The sequence below is a fragment of the Plectrocnemia conspersa genome, unplaced genomic scaffold, assembly GCF_051122295.1.
Source record: "Plectrocnemia conspersa isolate PC_06_02 unplaced genomic scaffold, ASM5112229v1 ptg000005l, whole genome shotgun sequence".
Taxonomy (NCBI): domain Eukaryota; kingdom Metazoa; phylum Arthropoda; class Insecta; order Trichoptera; family Polycentropodidae; genus Plectrocnemia; species Plectrocnemia conspersa.
Genome location: NW_028277169.1, coordinates 28,403,383 through 28,429,267, shown reverse-complemented (window position 1 = coordinate 28,429,267; position 25,885 = coordinate 28,403,383). Strand labels below are relative to the sequence as shown.

Sequence of the window (25,885 nt, the reverse complement as noted above, 5' to 3'; positions counted from 1 at the left end):
TCCTCTTGCACGATCCTTCCAGCTCCTCAACGAGCTTGCAAATCACAATTTTTTCGGCGATAGTTATGTGCGACATATATACTTACTCTATCTTATTTATACTTTGAAATAGGTAACGTGATTCAATTGCGTAAAGCATAATAAAATAATCTAAGGGTGAAAATATAAAACAAAAATATTAATTTGCTGTAAATATTGATGTTGTATTTTTTGCAATATTTTCTTTATTTCATTACAATATCATTTTATTTTATAAACTAAACATACGTACATCATCGCCATCACAATATAACATACAATACTTTCAAATATATATAAGTGAAACCGTTCAAAGCATTTATGTATACCAATTACGCGAATATCACGGAAGTTTTCAGCTTTTTTGGTTTTTTTGTGTGTATATTCGATTGAAAATTTATTTATTGTACTTACATTACACATAGGCATTACACTAAATAAACGCGTTTCTTTTTTAATATAAATTGCATGCGAAATGAAATGTACAGTATTATTATTATTTATTTTCAATTCAGCAGTAATCGATCGTTTTATTTATTTTTCTATTAATGTAATATTAAAATATTTTGCCCATTTTAACGCAGAAAAATTCGATGAATATTGTCTATCATTAATATTATTATATACACATTATTATAATTTAAAATAAAATATACACATAGGCCAAAAGTTATGTAAATATAATACAAATAGTTTCTGTGTAGTGTTTCGATTTACACACACGTATACAAAATTCAATTAAAATAATAATTTTACACATTTTGTCGATATTGCACTTAATCAATGTTTCTTCAATCGTATTATTTGCTCGCTAAATGACTCGATAGTATAATATGTACAGGTTACACAATAAAACCTACGATAAAAATATTAATTTAATTTTTTTCAATTTAATTTATATAAACTATTTACAAATTACGATTGAATACACATCAGTCCCATATAATAATATCTACATATACACGATCTTCGATCCAAAATAATCAAAGTTATATAATTCATTGCGTAGGACTTGATTTTCATCCTATGTATAAATATAAATTTGTTACGTAATATAATAGAAGTGAGCATAATTTTTCAATTCTTGTTACTTTTGCGATTATCATTAATGACACTATCAATATTCGTTCATCAAATATCGATGTATTCGAGTTTATAATTTATAATTATACAAAATATTTATTTAACCAAAAAATGTATCTTGCATCATGCACACTCATATTTACGAATTGGCAAAATCAGGAACTATTATTTTATTATATTATCATTATATATGGAATGTCAGTTTAGGAGTTTGTCGAACGTCTTATATATTGTTCCAAAACTAATTACCAACTTTCTAAAACTCGATGTGAAGTTATGACGAACAAATAAAAACCGAAGCATGCCGTAATTGTTAATTAAAAGTTTACGCGTTTAAAGTCAGAGTTTCAGATAAAATTTTCGTAGTACTGTATTACATAATGTATCATACATATACAGAGTAATTCAAGTGAGGGGTATATAAGCAAAGACATCATTACCAAAAAATTTAATTTATTAAAATAATTGCATCGTTTTTTAATATATGTAGAGAAACACAAACCAAGTACTCATTATTCTCAAATATGAAAATTACAACGCTAATTAGTTAGTCGAGTTCTTGTTCGTCAGTAAAATCTAAAAATAGCTATATAATAAAACAAATATTTAGTTATAAAATTAAATTACTACAGAAAATTCTATTCCTTAATAGAACTCTAAAGCTTGTTTTTTAATTTGCGCATTTGAAGATAATATGTATCATATGTATCCTTACAAGTTTAATATTTGGTCGACAATAGCTTATTGCTTTATTTTTCTCTCATATCAAAAGAGATATCTTTATAATATCTATATTTCATATTTTTTAAGCTTTTCCTTTTAAAGAATAGTGTAAGAGATAATTTATTAATATTAAAAATAATAATGAAATTTGGTTTTCAGTTTAACTCAGTACATCGTATAAAAAGTTATAGCATCACAGTTTTAGTTAAATTAGTAAAAATACTAAAATCATAACTTTAAGATATTTTTGTCTTTGATTATATACCCTTCGATCTCAATACACATTTTAAAATTTATTTTGCTTTAGAAATATATTTGGGGTCACCAATTTACGTGACTACATCAGGCGACTCCGCCTTCGGTGGATGTCAGAAAATTTCGGCCGATGGTGGCATTGCACTGTCTACTCCGCCAACTTCTATGTGACTATCTTCGTTCATCCCTAAGCTCTCGTGACTCCTAGATTCCGATCTGTTACCCATGCTCAAGACTTCCCTATGTCCGTTGCCCATACCGACCAGTGACTCTCTGTGAGAAGAAGATAAACTGGCTAGAGCTTCTCGATGACTGGAGCTCAGGTTTGCCATGGCTTCGCGATGGCTGTTCAGCATGGCTTCATGGTGACTGACCATGTGATGATGGAGACTGTTGGCGTTAGCGTCGCACATGGACCCGGGTGGACTTATTCCAGACGATTGCAGATTGGCCAATGTTCGCACCTGCTATCAAAAAAATATGATACACTCCATAATCTCTATGACAGTACAATTATTGATAATATTATAATACCTGTAACAGTAGTCCAGATCCTAATATCCTAGCTTGATGTTCTTGCGCTTTGGCTCGCAAACAAGCTATGGAATTGTTCCTAAATGCTTCTGGATCATCCGGATAATGGCCATGATCCTTTCCGGTCGTCTCCGGACTGGATGATCTTCCCTGTTGAACAGTTTGATGCTGAGGCGGCTGCTGCTGTCCAGTAGACTGCTGTTGATGCTGAGTAGGTTGTGGAGTTCCGGATGGAGTCTGATGAATTAATAAAAATGGTTATAAATATAAATATAAATAATAAGTAGAGATTGTTTTATAGGGTATTACTTGAGGATGTTGCGGAGGTTGCTGATGGGGCGTAGGAGTAGGCGCACCCCTTTCGCTGGTGTCTGTGCGAGAGCCAGCATCTTCACGATCTGATAATGCAGCGTCTTCCTTTAGATGTTCCGCTGCTTCTAAAGACTTACGGTGCATTCCTGGATAATAACAATAAAATAAATAAAATATTAACATGATTCAAAATTAGTGTGTGTATAATATATATTTTACAAATTTTGTGTATAATATATAATTTTGTGAAGAAGTATAAACAAAAAAAATATGAAAATTTTTCATTTTATGTATGACAATCCATAAATGATTGGTTATTAATACTAGGCGCGTATGGTGTGATACATTCCCTTTCACTCGCTCGCGTGTTAAGTGACGAGAGTGAGTGAGAAGAAGTGGGCGTGCGGAGCGCATGTAATGCACGCTTTCTCACTCACTCTCGTATGTATCTCACAAAATACGAAAATTATAGATGTAGATATATAGGAAGTATTTAATGCAAATAAATATACAAAATCATAATTGTTAATATTATATATATTTATGTAGTGTATAATAAATAATGATTTAAATACACATAAAAAATTTAATCTTTAGAATCGGTGACTTAAATTTAAATATAAACATAAAATGCCCATACACATCTTACTTTATGGCATGAATTTATTTTTTAGTAACTCCAGGTCTTAAGTTACCTTAATAGTATTTAACTTATTAATATTTGTATTATGTTTTTGTATTTTTTCTGAATTTATCTTGTGCTATTATTATTTTATCTTTTTAATTTCCTCTGGTAAACTATAAAATGATCATAAACCAGTAAATTGTACTTAATTTTTATATGCTTTTGATCTGAAATATAAAAATAATTATCTACATACTTATTTAATTATTTGAAAAATATAAGAAATATTTTTTAAAATGTTATTAAATATTTAGTAATATATTGTGTATTAAAATGTATTAATTTAAAACTGTATATACGTCTGATTTGATATGATAACAATAAGAATTGACGAAAAAACAGCGATTATTCCGTAGTAATATAATTTTAATTTTGAGAATTTTTGTACTACAACTTATAAAATAGTTTTTTTTTAAATATTTTTACTTTGAGAAGATTATGAATATTTTATTAATAAGAATAACGTATAATTTTCCATATTTTTTTCATTTCCATATATTCATATTATATATATTTCAAAGACATGAGGCACTAGATCTCATTGTAAAATTCCTAAAGAATAGGTGTATATAATAATAATCAATAGTAATTATAGAATATGAACTTAAAATATTATTTTTAATATATAAATATGTTTTATATAATAAATATAGATTAGACAAATAAGCGTATGTAGAGTACGCTCGGGATGAGGATGTCGGTTTGTTATTGTGTGCGTGTACATGTATATGAGAGGGAGAAGCAATGTAACGTGTACTTCGTTTTCTCGCTTTCTCTTTTAAGGACAGTCGCTGATTCGTCAACGCTGGTATTCGTCATTAAAGTGCAGTGTGGCACAGAAGTTCGATCTTCTCTAGTGATTTATTTAAAATAATTTTGTGTTGATATTGGTTTAACCCATATATGCCCACTGTCCCATGGGTAGGTCACTAAACTCGTGCCACTGTTTTTAATTTATAAATGAAATTTTAAGAGAACAAAATTTCTTGGGCATATCTGGGTTAATTGATATCAAGGCTTCAAATATACACTGTAAGTTATTCGTTCTCTTACCCGTGGATTAAAATATTTTAATTATTTTTCCATTAATCCGTACGTTGTTGGTTTTTTTACACTATTAAGTTATTATTCTTATCGTTGCGCCAATGATAATTTTTTAATTTATTCAATGGATTCTAATGATTTAATAGAGTCGTCGAGCCATTAAACAATCTGCGAATAATTTCTTTCCCCATTTTATATCTTTTTGCTTTTGAAGAATAGCTAAAGACTTAATTATTTTTTTGACTAGTGAAAGATTTTGAATTTTTCAAATATTTAATTAATGACATCAATGTCTGGTTTCTTCGATTATATAATATATTTTTAATTGTCCGTTGAAATTTTCAACTTAGCTCAGATGTATGTATGTTAAATAAACATATATTTTCTTTTAAAATAGAAAAATTTAAATATTTTGAGCGAAATTTTTTTAAGCCACACAGTTCACGCACACAATAACAAACCGGAATCCTTATCCCGAGCGTACTCTAACTACTATACTATTATATGTGCTAAATTTTAATTATAAGCAAGAAAAGCATTATTTTCTTAATTTATTATAATTGACTATTTATTGTTTAATTTAATTATTTGTAAAATATATTACCATTTATAATTAAAAACTTTGTTGAGTAATAAAACCAAAAAGGATTTATACCTGCCTAATATTATTTTACTTTGAATAAAATTTACATATTATATATTTTATTATTCTACAGATACGCAAACGCTTCCATATTCAGTATAAGTAAATATGTTTACAATTTTAAGCTTTTACTATTTTAATTTTACTATAAAAATTGAGCGCAACGACTTACTTATAATTTTTTTTAATATAAAGTATGCTTGTTAAAATTACTTAGCTAATGAAATCTATCATTCGCTTTATCACATACTTATATATCAGTCATCAGGCATTAGAATTTAATTAGAACAATTATATATAAGATGTTCAACTCTCAAAGTATATGTGTATATTAATAATAATAATTTAAAAAGTTAATTATTGTATTTATACATAAACAAATGAGTAATTATATGTATACATAAACAAATGAGTTTTTTATATCAGTGCATCAATATTTGCTTTAATAATGGAAATAGCAAAGCAAAGGTCATTTTAAAGACGCTTGTCTAAAAATTTTTGTATACTTTGTACGGGAAAAATTAACTTATTTTCCAAAAGAGTAATTAACATGGCATATTTTAAGATTTTTTTATTATGCATTTATAAAATTTTGTAAATAAATAAATCTTAAATATACAAATCTATATATTATATCTGCAAGTTTGCATGTGTCAATGTCAAATGAGAATAGAGTAGCAAATATACTGAAATTATTTGTTGCTGTTTTTATTTTCAGATAAGCACAATTTATATTTAATTTAAAATGCCATCGCTATTTGAAGCATTCAATTCATTAACTGATTTTCATCTTAGAGCTATGTATGTTCGTTCGTTTAAAGAAACTGCAAGTTTTTCTTTTGCGTTTATGATTTAACCACTTTACTGCAGTGTCTCCGTAGCTACTTTCCAAAGGATTCAGAAACTTAAAATTAATGGTGATTTAATCTTTTCGATTTTTATTGTATTTCATTTTAACGTCGCTTTATTGCTATTTCATGAAATGGAAATTATCGATCTTTTTTGTATCGCGGTACACTAGATTCGATATTGTTTCATTTATCCAACCATCAGTGACTATATCAAATATTTTATGGTTAAGTGAAATCTTTCTTATGTTGCTTTTTTTGAGTCAATTCCTCGAAAGAAGTAATGCTTTATCTGTAACATTAGTGCTTTTTTTAACAGGAATATTTTTTTTAAATATCCAGTAACAGACCAATAAAATATTTAATACTATTACGTGAAAATAATTTATACATCATAGTTATAGTGAAATATTTTTACCCCAAATTTATTTTATGATGGTTAGCTTATATATTTTTAAAGCGCATATGTAGTAACAATTATAGAATAATTACACGTTAAAAAACTATACGAAGCACACAGCGCATATTTCACAAAGAAGTCGATCCTGTGCTCTGTCGCACATTCGCAAATTACACTTTAAGCGCGTTGCAAAATGTATGCCCTAAGTTTGGGCCATTATCATTCCCCGGCCCGAAATGCATTGCGATAGTTCGGCGTGTCTTTGCCCCACACCGGCCCGTCGCATAAATCCCTTTGATTTACTATCAGAAACCACCCCACCCACTACTGCGATAAGTGCATCATCCGATTTCCACCTCCTAGTCAGCCAGAAATTATCTCCGCAAAATGGATAATGATCCTCCGCGGCAAAAGAGATTTTTTTTATTTCTTTCAGGCACTCACTTTGACAGCGGACCGCGTTTGAACCGGAAATGGAAATGATATTAAGTGAAGAAGAAATGAAATTAAAAAAAAATTACACAGATGGAACAAAGAGTTAATAGCCGACGCCATTGTTACGTTCGAGAGACTCTTTTCACATGTGAAAAATTTAATGGATTCTCTAAACGCGCTCGCGAACGCAATTAACAATAATTCTCAACGCAGACAACGGTTGTTTGTATGTATTTGAGACGTGTAACGTAATTGTTTTAATATTTCCCTCTCAGTTCGAATGGAAAATGTGGCATACAAGAAATGATATTAGAATATAAAAATGCTATACTGACCAGCAAAGTTAATTTCCTCTCCTGGCCAGAGTTAAACATTTCCATTTGATAAGAGATTACAATTAATAACAGGGCGATATGAAAAGAAAGAAGAATAAATTATTTATTAAAAATGTATACACACGAAATAAGACAAGTTAACACAATTAAAGATTAAATCACACATTGCAAAATATGTGCATATTTTAAAGTTGTAATAATTATGCAGATCTCTTCTAAGCTTACTTGAATTCAATAATGTTTAAATAAATTAAAATTAAGTAGTAATAAACACTTTAGCTCTATGAATTCTGCATAATTTTTACAGTAACGAGCTTTTCTTCCTGTAAAACTGGGGGAAAGAATGTGTATGTACATTATGTATGTATGAAGTACAAAAGCATATCGATAGTTTATAAATTCTTTACATATTTTTCAATTGACTAGTATAATTCAAGCTCTGTTTTGAAAATGTGTATCATCGTTATTTTCCTGGACAAATTGTTCATCGTCTGTTATAAAACTACTTTACTGTGGTTAAATATATTACACGATTTAATCAAAGTATATTTTCAATTACACTGACTCCATCAGTCGCCACAATGTCGATTTATTTTGATATTAACATATTATCCATTGACTGACTTTAGATTGATAAGATGTTAATATTTAATGTGTTAGTCAAATAATATAATTTTTTTCTGATATAAAGACAATAATTTATTTATTATGGGTGTTAGCTTAATGCGCTACAACGGTGTAAACACAATCAACAACTACTAAGTAGTAAGACAGACTGAAAACAGTATGTAAATCTGGGATATACTTTTATTATCTATTATTTTAGTTAATATTATGTACGATCGAGCTCGATTTTATTTTAAATATTCATTACGATATTCATCCATAAGATTGGGAAAATCTAGGAAAATATAATAAGTCGGTTTTGGTTTTCATCAATTTTTCTCGAGAAAAAATTGTCTCGATTTTCATCGGTTGCCTCGGATTTCGTGCTAGTGCTACTGTTTTTGTAGTTTTTTTATTGATTGCGAGTAGTAATACATACTATAAGCAATTGCCTCGGTTTTCGTCGGTTTCGGATTTCAACGATTGTTTTCGGACGGATTATCGACTGTATTAGACAATGACACCTATGGTTTATCGTGCTACAATAATACTATAAAATTTTGGTTTAACACAAAATATCTAAAATATGCATTCAAGTAAAAATATATTATAATTTATTAAAACGCCTCAAGGAAATGAAAGTTCATTAAACATGGCGTCGCTAAAAAAAAGCATTGTTTTACTTTTGCGCATGCGCAACGTCTGCCGGGTTATGCATCAGCCATGTTATTGCATCCCTCTCTTTCCTTCTCCCTAAGCAATCCGACATCCGTCCCTCTCTCTCTCTCTCACTTTTCACGTCGATGACGAATGGCTGAGTGCTTCAGGTGGCATTTTCACCCCATTTAAAACCAAGAAGAGGTAAAAAAGCACACTATATATAATCTCATCAATTCATTAGCGAGCGAGAATATTTAAATTTTATTAATACAATATTTTAACCGGTTAAGCCACGGGGTCGATAAAGAGCCAGCAGTATGATTATCCACAAGTACCAGTCCATAATTATGACCGCTGTTTGTTTTGTTTTTCGCTCGTCAGCGGTAGGGGAAGGGGTGGGTATGTACCTACGTGTTCTTGTTTGAGGGAAGCCATTTTTTCTGACTCTCTCTGTGTGTGTTTTTTTTGTTCTTTTCGCAACCAGCGCTCTGCATGGAAAGGGTTGATTAAGGATTAATTTGAAATACGTCTCTAACAAAGCTTAATTTCGAATATACAATTTTAATAGAACACAGCATGTTATATTTATATTTTTATATGAAAAGACTGATGCAATTATATGTGTATTTCAAACTTTTTACCATGAAATTATGATTGGAAAATAATTGTAAGACCACCATTAATAACTAAGCACTATTACAATCGGCACATATTTGCCAATTATTAATTCCATCAATTTTTCTAAGGCTATTGTGCGATGTGTGCAACAGAATCGACTTGTGTGATAATCTATTGATAATAACTCTTAGCTGTATACATTTACGTTATTTTGCTATTGCAAAATGCTTTGTATCATTATTCGTTTTAGCGCTCTGTTATCCTAAATGATCTAACGTAGCAAATACCATTGAGATATGAAACGTTTATGTTGCTTAAAAGAAGGGTCGATTTATTTTTAATTAAATTCGTGCGGCACCCATTTTGATTTTAATCTGCAATTTTTATGCAATATTTCAAATTGTTCTGCTAAATCAACAATGCCTTCAGTTTCTCGTTATCAACTGAAAAAGGACGTACAGCACCTACTTAATTTTCGCATACTCGTATATGATTATTTTTTATCTTTAATTAAATAGCTTAATGTAAAGTTACCTGATGTCACTGATGTCAATTAAAATTATAAATATGAATTCATTGATATTTTAGATTAAAAAATAGAAACGTTTAAAGCAACTAATAGTAAAAAATCAATATTTTAAAAGCGCTTCTGTATATATTTACATGATGTTTTATGATGATTCTTATGCTTCAATTATGTAGTTAAAAATTTACAAAGTATTTTAATCGAAATTGCGGTTATTAAAATAATTATATTACATCCTAATCATAATAATCAGAAAATAGACAAAGTAAAGCCTTTTTTTTAAATAAAATAAAAATAAGGTATAATATTTAGTAAACGTTTCAATAAGATTAAAATATGTCATTTACAACAAGAATGATTGATACATATCTTTGTTGTGAAAAAACATATATAATGAGCAATTGAAGTGGTTTATTATTAAATTATATAAACAATTTGAGATGTTTACAGTTAATCAAATCTACGTGTGTGTCAACTAGCATTAAAATATTTTCCTTTCTAGTTTTTTGAAGCAACTTATTCCTAACTATAGATCTAGATTTTTTACGCAAATTCTGTACGTGGCAGTCTCTGTCATAGAATTACCTATATCTATAAAATTCTGTGAATATATTTATTTTGGTATAAAAAATCCTGATGATAATTAATAGCATTCAATAAAAATCAAATGAATGAAATTTTTATCAAAAAAAAAAAATCATAAAACAAAAAATAAATATATTTAAAAATATATAATCCATTATATTTTAAATTCATTCCAGTAGTAATTAATATTTATATTAATCACTTTTAATTTATAGTATATTCACAAAATTATTTATTATTTACAAGTACCAAATCAGAGCTACATGTATGTCACATCCCTGATTGAATCTTGGTAATATGTGCGAGTGATTGTCCCAGAGGAGAATTACTCACGCGTCATTGCTTAGGGTTGAAAATTATTGCAGAGTGCACACACATCGCCTATATAATCACACCTATGGATAATATATATGATATCGTAATTACCGAGTAGCCATGGAGCGACACCTTCGTTCTCCTTGGCACTTTTCAAGATGGTCTCCGGTAGGGGTAGCGAATGTCTGACCATGGCACCGTAAAGGCCATACTCCGCCATTATAGTAGATCTTCCCCAGCACTTTTCTGTTTTACGCCATTTTGCCCTTCGATTCTGGAACCACACCTGTAAATAGAGAGGATAAGATATAGTAATAGCAAATATTGAAGCAATCAATATTTTTTGCGAATTTTTAAACTAGGCAAATTAAACACAATATATGTATGAATTTAAAGTTTGATTATGTAATAACAATATAAAATTTATTAGTTAGAAAAAGAAGTTATATCTTAATGTATATTTATAAAATAATTGTGTTTTATTTCTGGACATCTTATTTTTTTAAATATTAAAACACATTTATAAATATTTTTTAGGTTCACAATAATATTTTACTGGACTTGTTTATATCATTAAATAAATGTATTAGTGGTTTTTTTATTAGTTAATTTAGATAATCTTTAATTGCTATTTTTTATTTCTGAGTAGTAATATATATGTAGAGAGAAGAAAATTAAATTCTTAATTTATAATTATGAGGGTAACTGCGATGTTAATGCTTTGTTTTAGTGTCAATGCCTTAACTTTAAGATTTGATTTTAGTTATATAAGAATATTTACAGCCAATATTATAAGTTAAAATAAAAAATCGTTACAGAAAGTTTTTATTTTATTTAAGACAATAAAATGTTAAAAGCGCTATCATTTTCTTTACTTTACTTCTCCATTTATTGGAATTATTGTTTTACAGATTTATTATTTATAGTTTATAGTTTGCCACTCAATTTGTTGTAAATATTGTATGATTTTATTTCACACAAAATTTTTAATAGCAAACATTTTGCATTTGATAAAGTTTTTGGGTTTTATAAATCGTTAGAAATAGTTTTAATCATTATTTATAATCAGAAATGTCAGTTAGTTTCTCCCGTTACCAAATAAAATAATACAGAAAAATATGACGAGTAACTAAATTATTTTTGGCAGGTAAAAATATATATTATACATAAAATATTCGGTAAATACGCAATAACCATTAATATATCGCAAATATTTGATTATATAGTTCTTTTAATGATGAATTCTTTGTAGTAAATAATAAAAGAAGACACTCAGATAAGAAACCGTTCCGAAGATGTTCGTGCCAGATGTTTGAATATATGCATACTTTCTCGGAAGATCGAAAATACTTGAATTACCAACAATTTTTTATTATTCTAACCGGCCGGCGGTTTTATCTTTGCTTTGGTGATCTTAGAACCTGCTCCGATAAGAATAAATTACGCGTGGTAATTTTTCGATAATACATGAAAGTATTTTTGTATTGTTTTTGTAAAATAGCAATATCTGTTATTGACAATCGTCTCTAAATTAATATTGGCAGCTGAAGAGCCCTTAAAATTTTTGTTAAAACAATTAGAAAATATCAATTTTCAGCTAAGCTTCAAATTTCAACGGGCAGTTCAAGATAAATTATATAATCGAATAAATCAGGCATTGACGTTATTAATTAAACATTTAAAAAATCCAGAATCTTTCAACATTCATAAAAATAAAGACTTTTTTAGTTACTCTTCAAAAGCAGAAATATGTAAAAATGGGCAAAGAAATTATTCGCAGATTATTTAATGGCTTAACGAGGATTATTTTTAGGGTTATTTTAAGAATATTATGTAATAATGGATTTGCAATACTTTATTATATTACATACATTTTTTAATTCATCGAAATTTATTCAGAATTCTCGAGAAATTAAAGAAGTTGAGTCGAGAATTCTCATTTCTCGAGAAATGAAAATAATCGAGAAATCATAATGTTTACTCTATACATATTATAAAAAAATATGTACATATATTAAAAAATATTTTTTGTCAGTTCATTGTGAATCTGTTGCACCCGTCTATTCACCATATTATAAACTCGAATTCAATAAAGAACAAGCATTGTAAGTTTTTAAGCGTTTTGTTACAGATTCAACTCAAAAGCACCTAAGCAAGTAAGCGTCTCGACACGCGGCAATCTGGCGAAGGAAATAGCCCCAAAACCGCCCCCGGGGGTGCTGACCGAGGATTTATAGCCAAAGTTGGCGTCTTAGCCGAGCGACTCTTGACAAATGAAACTTCCACCTTCTGTTGGCATCTGAAGCCCTCTTCTGTAGAGGAAACTCGGCCAACAATGGACCGCTGCGGTGGACGGTGGCCGCGGGCTAGGGTCGGACCCCCGCTAATGCCCCTTCGCCCAACAAGAAAAACTGCCTGAAGGGGATTGTGCGTGTTTATGGACACAACGTAAATAATCGCAGAATGAATATATCAACGGGCGTGTAACAAATGCAACAATGACAATGTGAATATTGTATGCAATGTTCATTTGAAGAATTTATATTAAAAACTATAGGGGATAAACCTGTTTAGATCCAGCTTACGTATTCTAATTAAAATTATTAAAATAGTAAATATATAGTACAAATGTTCTATGATTAAATTTTAGATCAGTATCCAATATTACAACAATGAAACAAATTTTATCTTATTGGATTGCGTATATATATAGTTTGCACACATATTGTATAAACACACAATGGGAACATTCAGTAAATTATATTTGTGTCCAGGGCCGCGTGAAGGGAATTAGGCGAGTTGCAGGTTGATTGTGTGTACCATTGTGGGAAGGGTTAATTTCCTAATTACGTGGCTTGATGGATTGGACCGGCGGAGCGTGTGACACGATTATTGGGTTTATCAGATCAAACCCCTCGGCGGACAAGAAGCCGACCATTTTTGCCATTAATCCATTAGCGGAGGCGAACGAGGTCGATTTGGCAGTATCGAAGCCGATGATTGATTACAGCGGGGGTGATTTTGAAATAATAGAAGCGAATTGGTTAAAAATTGGCATTAGCTAAAATCAAGATAAAATTCAAGGCCTTTGAGATGTGCTAAAATGATTTAAAATCATTTATATTTACAATTAAATATTAACTTTATTTAATAAACATAATTATTAGTGACGATGATTGCCATTTTATGTGTAAAAATATTTTTACCTAAATAGTGACAATATACATAATTATTATATAAATGCGTTGAATTTTTATTTCAGGACCATATTTAGAATTAAATGTATGAAATGTTATTGAATTATTTATGTACTGTTACATTGTGTTCTTCTAAAAGAAAAATAGGCAATTAAATGTAGCTCAATATTTTAAAACAAATTTTTACACATTTTATACAATAGTTAAAAAAATTACAATAGTTGTATAACTTCAGTTATTGTCATGTTTTTTAATGATTACTTAAAAAATGTAAAACAATGTTATTCTAAAATATAGTAATTAATATGAATCACAAATAAATCTATTTAATAAAATAATTTCCATAAAAAAAATATTTTTTATCTGTATTTTTTTAAAGGACAGTATTTTTTGAGTCTATCTTTTTATTCAATTTTGCTTTGTAATTTAATTTAAAAGGCAGTAGTTTAAAAGTAGTGGTTGTTAAACGTCTATAAATTTAATTAAATATCTGTTTTTTATAGTAAATGATGTTTTTAAATTAATTTATTATAGGTTAGTAATGTATATTTGGACGAAATGCGTTTCAAGAGAAAACTATAGTATTCTTTGCTAAAAATGATGTATATATATATATATATGTATTACGAAATTACTTCGTAATAATCAAATATTAGATATCATTATACAAAAATTATACATCAATAAGGGAGAGACAAAAAACTAAATAAAAAAAATAAAACAATATAAGTTTGTAGTGTTTTTAATTGGAGATTTTGGAGATAGAATTTTCTTGAGTATATGTATTTCGATTAAAGATATAAAATGATATAGTCATTATCACCCAAAAGTGAAGTTTTTTATTTACACTTTAAGCCAACGAGATATCTTTGAAATTGTAATATGAAACTAGGTATTTCTGGGGTGAAAAAAATAATTATTGTAGCAACTTAATGCACATTCTTAATAAAAATACTTTTAAGAAGTTAATTTACTATATTTTTATTTTATTAAAATATAAATAATCTGTTGTTTTAAGGATAGTAATTTGATATACATTTACTTTAAATAATATTAATATATATTAGAAAATTTAAATATGTTATTCTAAAACATAATATTAATATTTTTTATCCATATTTTTTGAAAGGAAAATTTTGAAAGGAAATTTTTGTTGTTATTTATTGGTTTTATAGTAAATTATAACAGTGATTTTCATCGTTTTGTTGCTTTGATTTATTTTAATGCTTTTTTTATTATTTTATTTTGTTAATTTATTTTACATTTTTTTAATATATTATTCGGCTTTTGTGGATTTTTATATCAATTCAGAAGCTCTTACTATTTTTTATAAAATTAATTTAAAATATTTTTTATTGTGTTTATTTTTTTCGTACTATTTAATTTATTGGTATTATTTTCTACAAAATATAATTCACATAAAATTAACCCTTTGCGCTCGTAAGTCGACTATGTGTCGACATCGTATTTTAAGCGTTGTACTCGAACGTCGACAATATGTCGACAAAACTTTGAATGCATTTATTGGCTTTGTGTTCAAGCAAATTTTGAAAATTTAAATTTATTAATAGTAAAAAGACTTCTGTTAAACACATTTCAGTAATATTGAATTTTTAACTTATGCAAATAGCTCAATAATCTTAAATTTACAAGTGTAAGTTTATTGTAAAATTTTTCATCGGAACATGGTCAAAGCGCGCGCTGTTAGGACGGCATCGCGCTAGACTTGACAGATTTAGGTTGTCAATTAATGCTTTAAAACTGATTTTTTCCTTCTAAGGGCATCTATATTTTTATGATATGGGATGAAACGGGATCATATGCTCTAATTGTGCATAATTATTACTTTATATTGTGTGTCTGTTATGAAATAAAAATAAAATTTTTAAGACGGAAAAAAGAGCGAGATGCCGTTATGCTAGCAGAGCTCGCTTACTCGCTCGCACTAGTAAAATGAGCGATTGACAACTATCGACCTGGGTACTCAACTCAAACGATAATATTAGTCTCGACACATTTAATATATTTTCGAGCTAGTAAATAGCTAAATTATGTAAAACAGAATTAGTAATCTGTGTTTTAATTATTTATAAATACATATATTGATTTTCTTTTAAAAATTATCCATATAATTACGAATGATGATATAATAATATATTATTACTGTGACAGTAATAGTATGCGTTTATGCTAAGACTATTTCTACCAATTTTAAATCTTGTACAAGTATTTAAAGTTTTAAGTTTTAGGATATTCTTTTAATGTAATCATTTTTTACGATCAATTATAATTATATTTTTAAAAACTGTTTTAATAAATTCAATACTTAAAAATTCAAAAATAAAGCCACGAGGCCAAGCTACGCTGGTTCGTTCTAGGTGTAAGAACGCCTGCCAATCCAAAACAGATCCCCACAAAAAAACAATGTAATATTTATCATTTCTGCCTCAAATGGGCAAATACATACGAAAAACTTGTAGAATATTTGTCTAAATATAAAATTTGATCATTTTCACAAAATATAATAAAACTTTACCGGCCCTATCTAATTTTTTTTATGTACAAAAAAATTAGGTGAGGCCTGGCCCCGATTGCATTTAGATTATCACCACAGCTGATATTTTTGGGCGCCATTTCGAAATTTGTTAATATGTGGGGACACCTATTCATGCCATATTTTTAAAAATATTATGGATCAAATAATTGATTTATAGCCTTAAATTATACTTAAATGCCATTTTATTAGGCTCAAATGCTTACGGCACCTTTAAATGTCCAATGAGTACTGGCGATTTTCTTGATGACACCTATAGAAGTCATCCGCGGTGAAAGGGTTAAAAGTCTTGTAAAACATGTTTTTTTCAGTAAGTTTTAGGATTGTATTGTACTTATATAAATTTATTACTTATTATTTACACTCTAAAGGTGGATGACTCAAATATGCGTCATTGAAAAACTATTGTTAAAAGTCGTTTATGCACAACATAATCAACACTTACACGTTTAATTGAATAAGATTTAAAACACGGTTTGTAAATTAGTGATATCTATTATATATTGTTAACTATAATTACAGCTTACAATCAATAGATGTCGCTTAGCAGTTAGGGCTTAATTTTAATAATAGCGCATTCTTAATATTAAAATGTTTAGTTTGCTGCGGGGACCTGAACCGATAGTCTCTAGGATATCAGTTCAACGGCTTAAGGACTACCGGTTATACAAGACAATCTAAATATAAAGTTGTAAAATCGCCATGACGCGCTTTGAATGTCTCTCTGTAAAACATATGACTGAAGAATATAGACAAGGTTATTTTGCTCGTGTAACACCATAGACCAGGGGTCGGCAAACCTTTTTTGTGAAGGACCAGATTGTAAATATTTTAAGTTCAGCGGGCCAGGAAGCAAAATTAAAATGAGCTTTATCATTTCTCTCAAATATTCAAATGTTGTGTAAATATTAAATATAAGCACTGTTTTTGTTTTTAGCTTTAAGTTTAATCTGTTAAGAAATCTCATGATATCTGCAGCAAAGGCTAATTCTCAAATCTATTTAATTTCAGATAATAATAGCTGAGGGCGTGGTTTTTCGTTGAAAAAAATTTTAATCGCTCCTATGATTTAAAAAATCTTAGTCAACCTATACCATGACTGGGCCATTGGACTACTGTATGGTAGAGAAAGTCGAAATATACGGCTTATATTATGATAAAAAAATAGTCACAGAACTGATGACGGTTAAGTTCATGATAGTTAATAAAGTTTACGGTTATTACAATTGTTTTAATAATACACAATAAATTTAAATGTTTTCTATAGTACCTGTTGGTGAATAGTGCATTTTTACAAAAATCATATTTTTTCTAAAAAAGCTTATACTTGTTCTGCTTTTAATTTTACCACCATCAGATGTTACACATTTTATTCGAAATTCACTTTAAAATGTTCTTTGTTAACGTTTTTCAACTTTATTATTAATATTTTCATTTGTAGTAGTTCCATGCAAACTATTCATCAAAACTATTTTTTTTGTCACTTTAACATAGCATTGACTGCTTGAATAAATAATTTAGTGCAAACCAGTAACTTATTTAGTAACTTACTGTTTGCAGAAGCCTTTAAAAATGGATAAATACTGCTACTATTTATACATAACCCTTTACTTATACAAAATATTAACTATTTGGCAAAGGCTACATGTAATATTTTGACTTAGAGAGCCATGCAAAAGCAATGGTGTTAATCGAAAATAATTTAAAACCACTGAATTGAGTTAAAAAAACTGCTATTTAGTTGTCTATTGATGTTACACACAATGTGCTTATCTTTTAGCAACTGTTCTCGCCGAAAAACTGGTAAACGAACAAATCTATTGCAAAAGGCGTTACGTGGGCACTGAAGATGCTGTCAAATTTAAAGTTCATAACGTCACGGTGAAATACAAAGCAATAGGAGCACCTTATAAGGTGATACATAGCTAGCTCCTTAACTCGATTGTTAGATTGTTAGATTTTTTTATATGTCAAATCTATCAATTACTTGCAGGCCGGATTAAAATAAGCAGAGGGCTGGATTTGGCCGTAATTTTCTGACCTCTGGCATAGACAGTGAATATATTAAAAAATATCTAATTTAATTTGGCCTTCTTTTTCGTATCTTAAATATTCCTATCCTAAGTGCACGTAAACGCAGGACAAATACCCCCTGGACATATATCTCCATCAAAACTCCCCTGGACATTAACCCCTCGTACAAATAATCCCCTGTGCAAATAACCCCCTGACAAATAGCCCCCTGAAAATTAACCCCCCGTGTAAATAACCCCCCTGACGATTAATAGAGATAAGTATTTTATATAAGTTGTTATTATCTATAATAAATGGTCATTATTTTAATAAAATAATGTTTAATACGAATAATCAATATCAATACTAATTTATTTCATTCAGCAAAATACAGAATTTTTAAAATATCAATAAAACCAACACACTTACGAAGAAAGTATACGTATTGTATATTTTGTACCGGTGACCGGTGCGAGCAAAATTGTTATAAAGAGTATTAAAAAAAATAAAAAATATTATTAGGCTAGATACATATGTATGTATAATACAGCTAAACTTTGGTAATGGCATCAGTATATGTTTTATTAAGTATAATAGAGCGTCACGAGACGTGTTAAGTAATATCTGTATTATATTTATACGTGGCGGGGATTAATTGTCAGGGGGGCTATTTGCATGATGGGTTAATTGTCAGGGGGTTATTTGCACGGTGGAAAATGTCCAGGAGGGTTATTGTCCAAGGGGTATATTTCCAGGTGGTTAGTGTCCTAGAACCATATTTCTTAATCTACATTTTCCTTTATATATGGACCTTCGCTTTACTTTATTCGGAATCTCATTATCGGCAACTTAGCGTCAAAAGTGTTAAATTTTCTTTTAAAAATCATTGGTTAAATCGTCAAAATGTATCCTTTTGCTTAAAACATATGTGCTGATGTGCATATTGTTTGTGTTTTATTTATTGTAAGGTGCATAACAATTTTTCGTATTAAATATGTTTTAAAACGTTATTATGTTATTATATGTTTTATTTAACTAACAGTATATTTATTTATATTTTATAATACGTTTATTGTAATTTGATTTTCTAAAAAGTGTAAAACTTGTTAATGGAAATGTATTAACTATTTACCAAGAAAAAACAACAATTAAAAAAAACTAAAAACTAAGGTTTTACTAAGAAAAAAAAACAACAAGTAAAAAACTTGTACTCTTTGTAATTTTAATCTTGATTAAATTATATTGTAACCATTATTTTTTTGTATGAACGCAAATTTTTGATCGATGTTATGAGCGCTAAACGCTATAGAACGAGCGCGATGCGCAAGATAATAAGCGCATTGCGCAAGATAATAAACGATAGGTGCAAAAAAATACAATCAGTCCAATATTTTAATTATTTAGAATTCATATGACATCTAGCTATTTACAAATTTCTTAATGGTTATAAACCCCTGCCGGTACAACACTCAGCTGTTTTTTAAATAATTAATTTATTTGTTTTGCCGCGCATTTGATTGCGATGGACGAAAAATCATCTAAAAACATCATTACATTTACCTTCCTATACTATGTATACCTAATACTATGTCATTTTTTTTTTTTGTGAATAGTAAGTACAATTCTTCGTGAACACATTTTAATAAATTATTCTTTTCTAAGTTTCATGGTTATCGTTTTACAAGTTATTTAAAAAAGTACAATATAAAAAGTTATTTTCCGATTAAAGTATTAAAATTATAATGTATTTTAAATATTTAATTAATTTTTTTTTAACTAAAATACTGACAAACTATCCACCTTTCGCTGTATTAATTTTAATTTGTAAAAAGATTAGTCAAAACATGTTTTATTTCATTTTTACTTCCAAAAATTGAACTTATAAAAAATCTTGAAATTAAATACGAGCTGGCACTACCCCAACCAAAAAAAAAATACGAGTTCAAAGGGTTAAATTATTTCTTATTAATTAAATTAATAATGGAAAATAACTGCGAATTTCAATGTTTAATTTATGAGCGACTTCCAAAGTAAATGATATCACTATATATGATTTTTACACTCACATAAAATATTTATTAAACAGTAGATTAAGCAGTACTTAAAAATAAAAAATAATTAGTAATTAAAAATTACAGGTATACTATATAAAAAAATACAAAATCGTTACAATAATGTTTTCTCATAGAAATAAAAAAATCATTTGTATTGACATAATCTTACATTAATAATAAAATTTATTAAATAAAAAAATACAAGAACAAAATGTAAATTGTTCTTTATCGGAAAAAACAAACTAGATATTAAGAAATATTTTGGGTAAAAAAAGATTTAAAGATATAAAATAAATATATGCATCTATAAAATCCATAATAAATCCTATATAATAAAAAGTAAATTATTAAAAAAATGCTATTAAATACCAATTATAGTTAACATATTTTTTATTTATACATTCATTTAAATTAAGCGTTGCGATATTTTTTTCCATAAAAAAAAACATTTGCTGTCGACAAATATTTTCAAATTAAAACTATAGTATAACTTATGAAATACTCAGTGTTTACTTTAGATTCTAGAGTTTTTAATAAACTTTAGATATATAAAATAATTCAAATCAATATAAACACTAGAACTAAAATATAAACCGTTCTTCAGCGGCAAATCAAACTAGATTTTAATTTACAAAACTATCATAAGATTAGAAAGTACCAAAGAAAATTGACTAATAATTGTGTCGAATGGTTTGTATGCTACTCGATCTTATATCAAGTTAAAAAAATACAGAGCAATTTAATAAATTACATATATATGTATATGTAATATAGAAAAAGAGTTGAACTTTTCAAAAATGTATTAATATCAAACTTGTTTGATGAACTAAACCTAAGATCTGACCACAGAAAGCCAAAAACAGTACTACAATCTACTTACTACTTACTTAATTTTCATATGATATTGTAACACATAACATGAAATAAAAATTACTTTTTTAAATTCAATATCGCAGTAATCGTAACAAATAACAACCCCTCGCAATTCAGTCAACGACGACGCAAATTTCGCGTTACGTTTAATAAATCCACACAACAAGGGTTAGAGAGTGTTCCAATTGAAAGCTCCAACGCGATAATTGACGGCTGACAATTGAAGCCGAAGAAGACAATAAGACACAGGGCATGCACCTTTGCGACGTGTAAATAAAACTCGTTACATGTACATAATTCCGTTGCCTTATGCCGCTGACAGGCGCTAATAGGCAATAAAGAAGCCTACGCCCCGACACGCTGACTGAGCAAACAGCGCCCCATACACGTTGCAAATTTTCGAATAATAATTTCAATTGTATAATAAATAATGAATATACAAATGTCTCTCAAAACCTACGTTTAATTCGTTTCCACAGAAAACTCAGTCATCATTCTCTGGCACGAGGAAAGTTTTACGTATAATAAATTTTAGTTTTTCAATTTTATGTCTAGAATTTTATCGATATGGGTCAATGAATATTCGATTCGGTCGTCTATAAAGCGACGTCCGTTGTAAAAGTGTCATAAAGTAAGATTGTGACCGCTTGGTGAAGGTTTATATCGGCCATTGCGATCAAACGTCCTCGGTTTATATCTGCTGTGTGTAGATAAATATAAAAAAAGATCATTTTGCGGTACGTGCATCGAAAGTGTATGGTATGAAGAATAAATGAGAGGTTTTATTTGAAACAAGTACAAAAAAAAACTTGCAAAGAGAACAGTAATTAAACTGGAATGGTTTAGGTTTACTATTAACATATAATTATATAACGTATGTTATTCGTTCAAATAAATTTAAAATCAAAATAAAAATATGATCAGCATAATAGACCAGAGGTCTTTGACAAATACCTGGATGTATCGTTTTGGGAGATCATAATCGGTGATAATTATATAAATATATTTCCGTTAAATCGTCTCAGATTGAATTTTCCTAGATTTTCCTGATCTCACATATAAATTTCGTCATGAATAATTAAAAATAGATCGTGCATAAATTACATTTATTGATATATAATAATAATAAATAAATTATAATTGAAGTAGTCACGCCAAAAATAAACGCACAATACAAAAATAATTATATAAAATTACATACTGATATAAGCCGTATCATTTAAAGCTTCATTTTTAATAGTCTCAAATGTGTCAAATTTATCGTTTTTGTGCAAAAAACTGCATTTTTATAATTATTTATGATATGCAATAGTACTAAGTACATTAGTGAATGGTTTATTACAATTTCTTTTAATTTAAAAATTAAAAAAAAATGTTTTACGGAATTATTTTTTCACTACTAACTTTTTTATATTATTTTGTCGATATTTTGCTTCTTCTATAATTAGTATTTTATTGATAAAAGCATTTTACTATTATTTTGTGGCTTTCTGAGATATGCAGTATTATTTCGCTAAGATAAAACTTGTTTACAATTATTTGTACAAAGAGATTCAATTAACTGATTTATATGTATACATTTTTACTGCTTTATTTATAGAATATATATATATTTTTCGTTATTGTCGTTTTTATAATTTATTTGGTAGTGTAATGGATTAAACATTTAGTCATTAGTTCATATGTATCATGTATCATGTACATCAACAAGTAAAAGGTGTATGTATAAAATTTCTTATGCTTTATATATAAAATAAATCTTAATATAATTGAATTATTAGAAATATAAACTATATATAATACTAATACTTAAAATATAGTTGAAGCAACATTTCACAAAAAAATTAAAGCAACCAAAAAAAAGCAACGTTATTCTTATAAACAAATATAAGTTGAAGTTATAGGTTAAAATCAATTAAATTTATTACAAATTATGTAAGATTTTTAATGAATTGTTTTATAGTATTTTCACAAAAATAATTATTTTTCAGTACTAATTTGCTTAATTTGGATTAAGGTTATTATTAATTTTGTATTGAACAAATATTAAATTTAATCATTATTTAAAATATTTTTTGCTAAAAGATAGGTTATCCTATGCTGATTTCTGATCTATTTTTCAATCATATATTGTTTTTTAAATGACCGTTTTTTAAGATTTTGCTTAAAAATATTTTTAAAATTGATTTTAATACATTTTAAACTCATTTCAAAAATTGCCTTAACTTTACATTACTAATATGAATTTTAAAAGATAAAAAAATCTAAATTTTGGTATGGAAATAACTGCAAAAAATATTTTTTTAACAAAATGTTTTTTTTATTAATTTTTATTAATTTACCGTTGTAATTGTTTTTGGTTGTATTGATTAATTTGTTAAAGTAGCCCAATATAAATATAAAGATATTTAATTTAAATACAACTATTGGCTTAAAAAATCCATTATTTATTATATTCAATTTTGCACCGATTATTCTAAAAAAAGTGTTACGTGCTATTAAAAAACTAATAGCATATCTGAAGTCAGCGCAATATTAAAATTAATCATATAGCGTTTATTCTTAGGAATTTATCGGGAAAAACGCAAAATTTTCAGAAAATATTTTTTACGGAATATTTTCATTATATTTAAAAATAAAAAATATTTTATACGAATATTGCAATAGTTGCAATTATAAATTGAAGAAGTGGTAAATATATTATTTAAGCTCATAGATGCATACAAAGCAGGTAGTGAGAAAAGGGACATATTTTCGAACATAACAAAAAATAAATTTTAATGATCAACTGAAAATTATGATTAGCAAATATTTTGCTCTAATTTTGTTTTAACATTTAACGATCATTGCGTTCTTAATTGTTTGTTGCCGGTCAACAAACAATTAAGAACGCAATGATCGATGACTATTTTATTAAGTATTTAAGAAGGATTTATTCGTCGGATAATGAAACAAATTGTCAATATTTTCATGTAAACGCCATATAAATCATACTATAAAATGTTATATTTAAAAAAATATAATGTAGAAAGTGGTTGTTAATTAAATATGCAATAAATATTTTAGTGCATATTTTAATTATTAAATATTATGTAATTAACATGCATTTAAAGTGTTTTAAATAAAATCAGTAAAAATAATTTTTATGCCAAAGACAATATGCATTTATTATATATTGTATTAATACATAATAAATGCATATTGTAAATATTTTTTTGTATGTCCAAATTTTTTGAGAATTCTCGAAAAATTTAGAGCAAATTCTCATTTTTCCTAAAATGGAAAACATCAAGAAATAAGAAATACTGCGCGTCACAAATTAAATTATAATAAAACAATTCTCATATTGTTTACATAGCAGCAATAAATATGATTTTATACATTAAATTTCACTATTTTATAATAAAAGGATATAGTACCTAAAACTCGAAATTAAAATGAAATAATTTAAATTTATTAAAATATGTTTTAAATACTTTCTCAAAGTAAAAATGTTGGTAAGCAATAATATAAAAGGTATCTTGAATATTAAGGGCGAACTAAAACACGTATCATTTTTAATTATGATTTCATTACAATTCCTTAACCAGAATAATAAGTAGTAAAGGACAGAATAGTATAGTCAAGTCTTATATTATTTATAAAAATACGATATTGTTAAAAATCGGCTCCAGTTGATAAACTGATTGTCAATTATAATATGTGTCTGTAAAAGTCTTAATATGTATTTGAGTGATTGTATAATGATTGATTTACGCCGCTGTAACGCCTTGGACATACGTCTGTCATATTACAACAGACTACTTCATATTAAAAAGTATATTATAAAATAATTATTGAAATCTCGATAGATTTATACAATAAGAAACAATCATTCACTGTGGTTACACTATGCCGCATAGATTTATTTTATTTTATTTAATAAAAATATTGTTTGTATAAATGTAAAAATATTCAAAAAAAACATTCCAAAATCAAAAAGGCAAATAAATTGCAATTTTAAATGCATAGTTATTAATACTAATTTTTGAGTTCGCCTTTTATATTCTCAACGCTTTATTTTACAAAAAAAGGGTAAAATTGTTGCACAAAGAAAAGGTATCACTTGTTAGATTCACAATATATGATGAGTGATAATGGCGTTCTAATAATAAGAAAAGGTAATCTATGATATAATCGGTGTTTCCCCATCGTCACCCCTTGACCCTAGAGATTGAAAATTGCTAGTCGTTTTAACACACATCGGTGCGATCTCTCTCGCGAGTGGCATCGTGCATGGGTCGCATTAGCGGCGGTTACACGTTCAATTCAATTAAGGGCACAATGGCAGGGGGCGGCACCGCCCTGCGCGATAATTATGGGCCGGCGGGGGAGCGGGGGCCGGGGGCGTTAACACGCTCACTTGTCATGTGCTCCCACCAGACGCAGACAACACAGCCAAACATTCACCTACACACACATGCATAAAAGCTTATGTATGCGCACACGTGAAAATAAACGTGTGAACGTGGCCTAAGGATAATCGAAATCGAAGCGTGATTGGTTAGGTGCATGCGAAACTGTGACAGC

The 25,885-nt window shown here is 28.0% G+C and overlaps 1 protein-coding gene across 8 annotated transcripts in view; it reads right to left on the bottom strand.

The window, feature by feature from the left end:
* Positions 1-178: 178 nt before the first annotated feature.
* Positions 179-25,885, bottom strand: part of LOC148235359 (uncharacterized) — a 151,473-nt gene continuing 125,766 nt past the window's right edge. For 4 of the 8 annotated variants that reach the window (XM_088186891.1, XM_088186890.1, XM_088186897.1 and 1 more), the window contains 5 exons: positions 10,737-10,911; positions 7,316-7,336; positions 2,923-3,071; positions 2,614-2,850; positions 179-2,546 (listed from right to left, as the gene is read on the bottom strand). In XM_088186891.1, coding sequence (XP_088043017.1) covers positions 2,193-2,546; positions 2,614-2,850; positions 2,923-3,071; positions 7,316-7,336; positions 10,737-10,911 — 936 coding nt within the window. In that variant the 3' untranslated portion in view covers positions 179-2,192. The remainder of the gene's footprint in view (positions 2,547-2,613; positions 2,851-2,922; positions 3,072-7,315; positions 7,337-10,736; positions 10,912-25,885) is intronic. The other 4 variants (XM_088186894.1, XM_088186893.1, XM_088186892.1 and 1 more) reach the window with 3 other exon arrangements.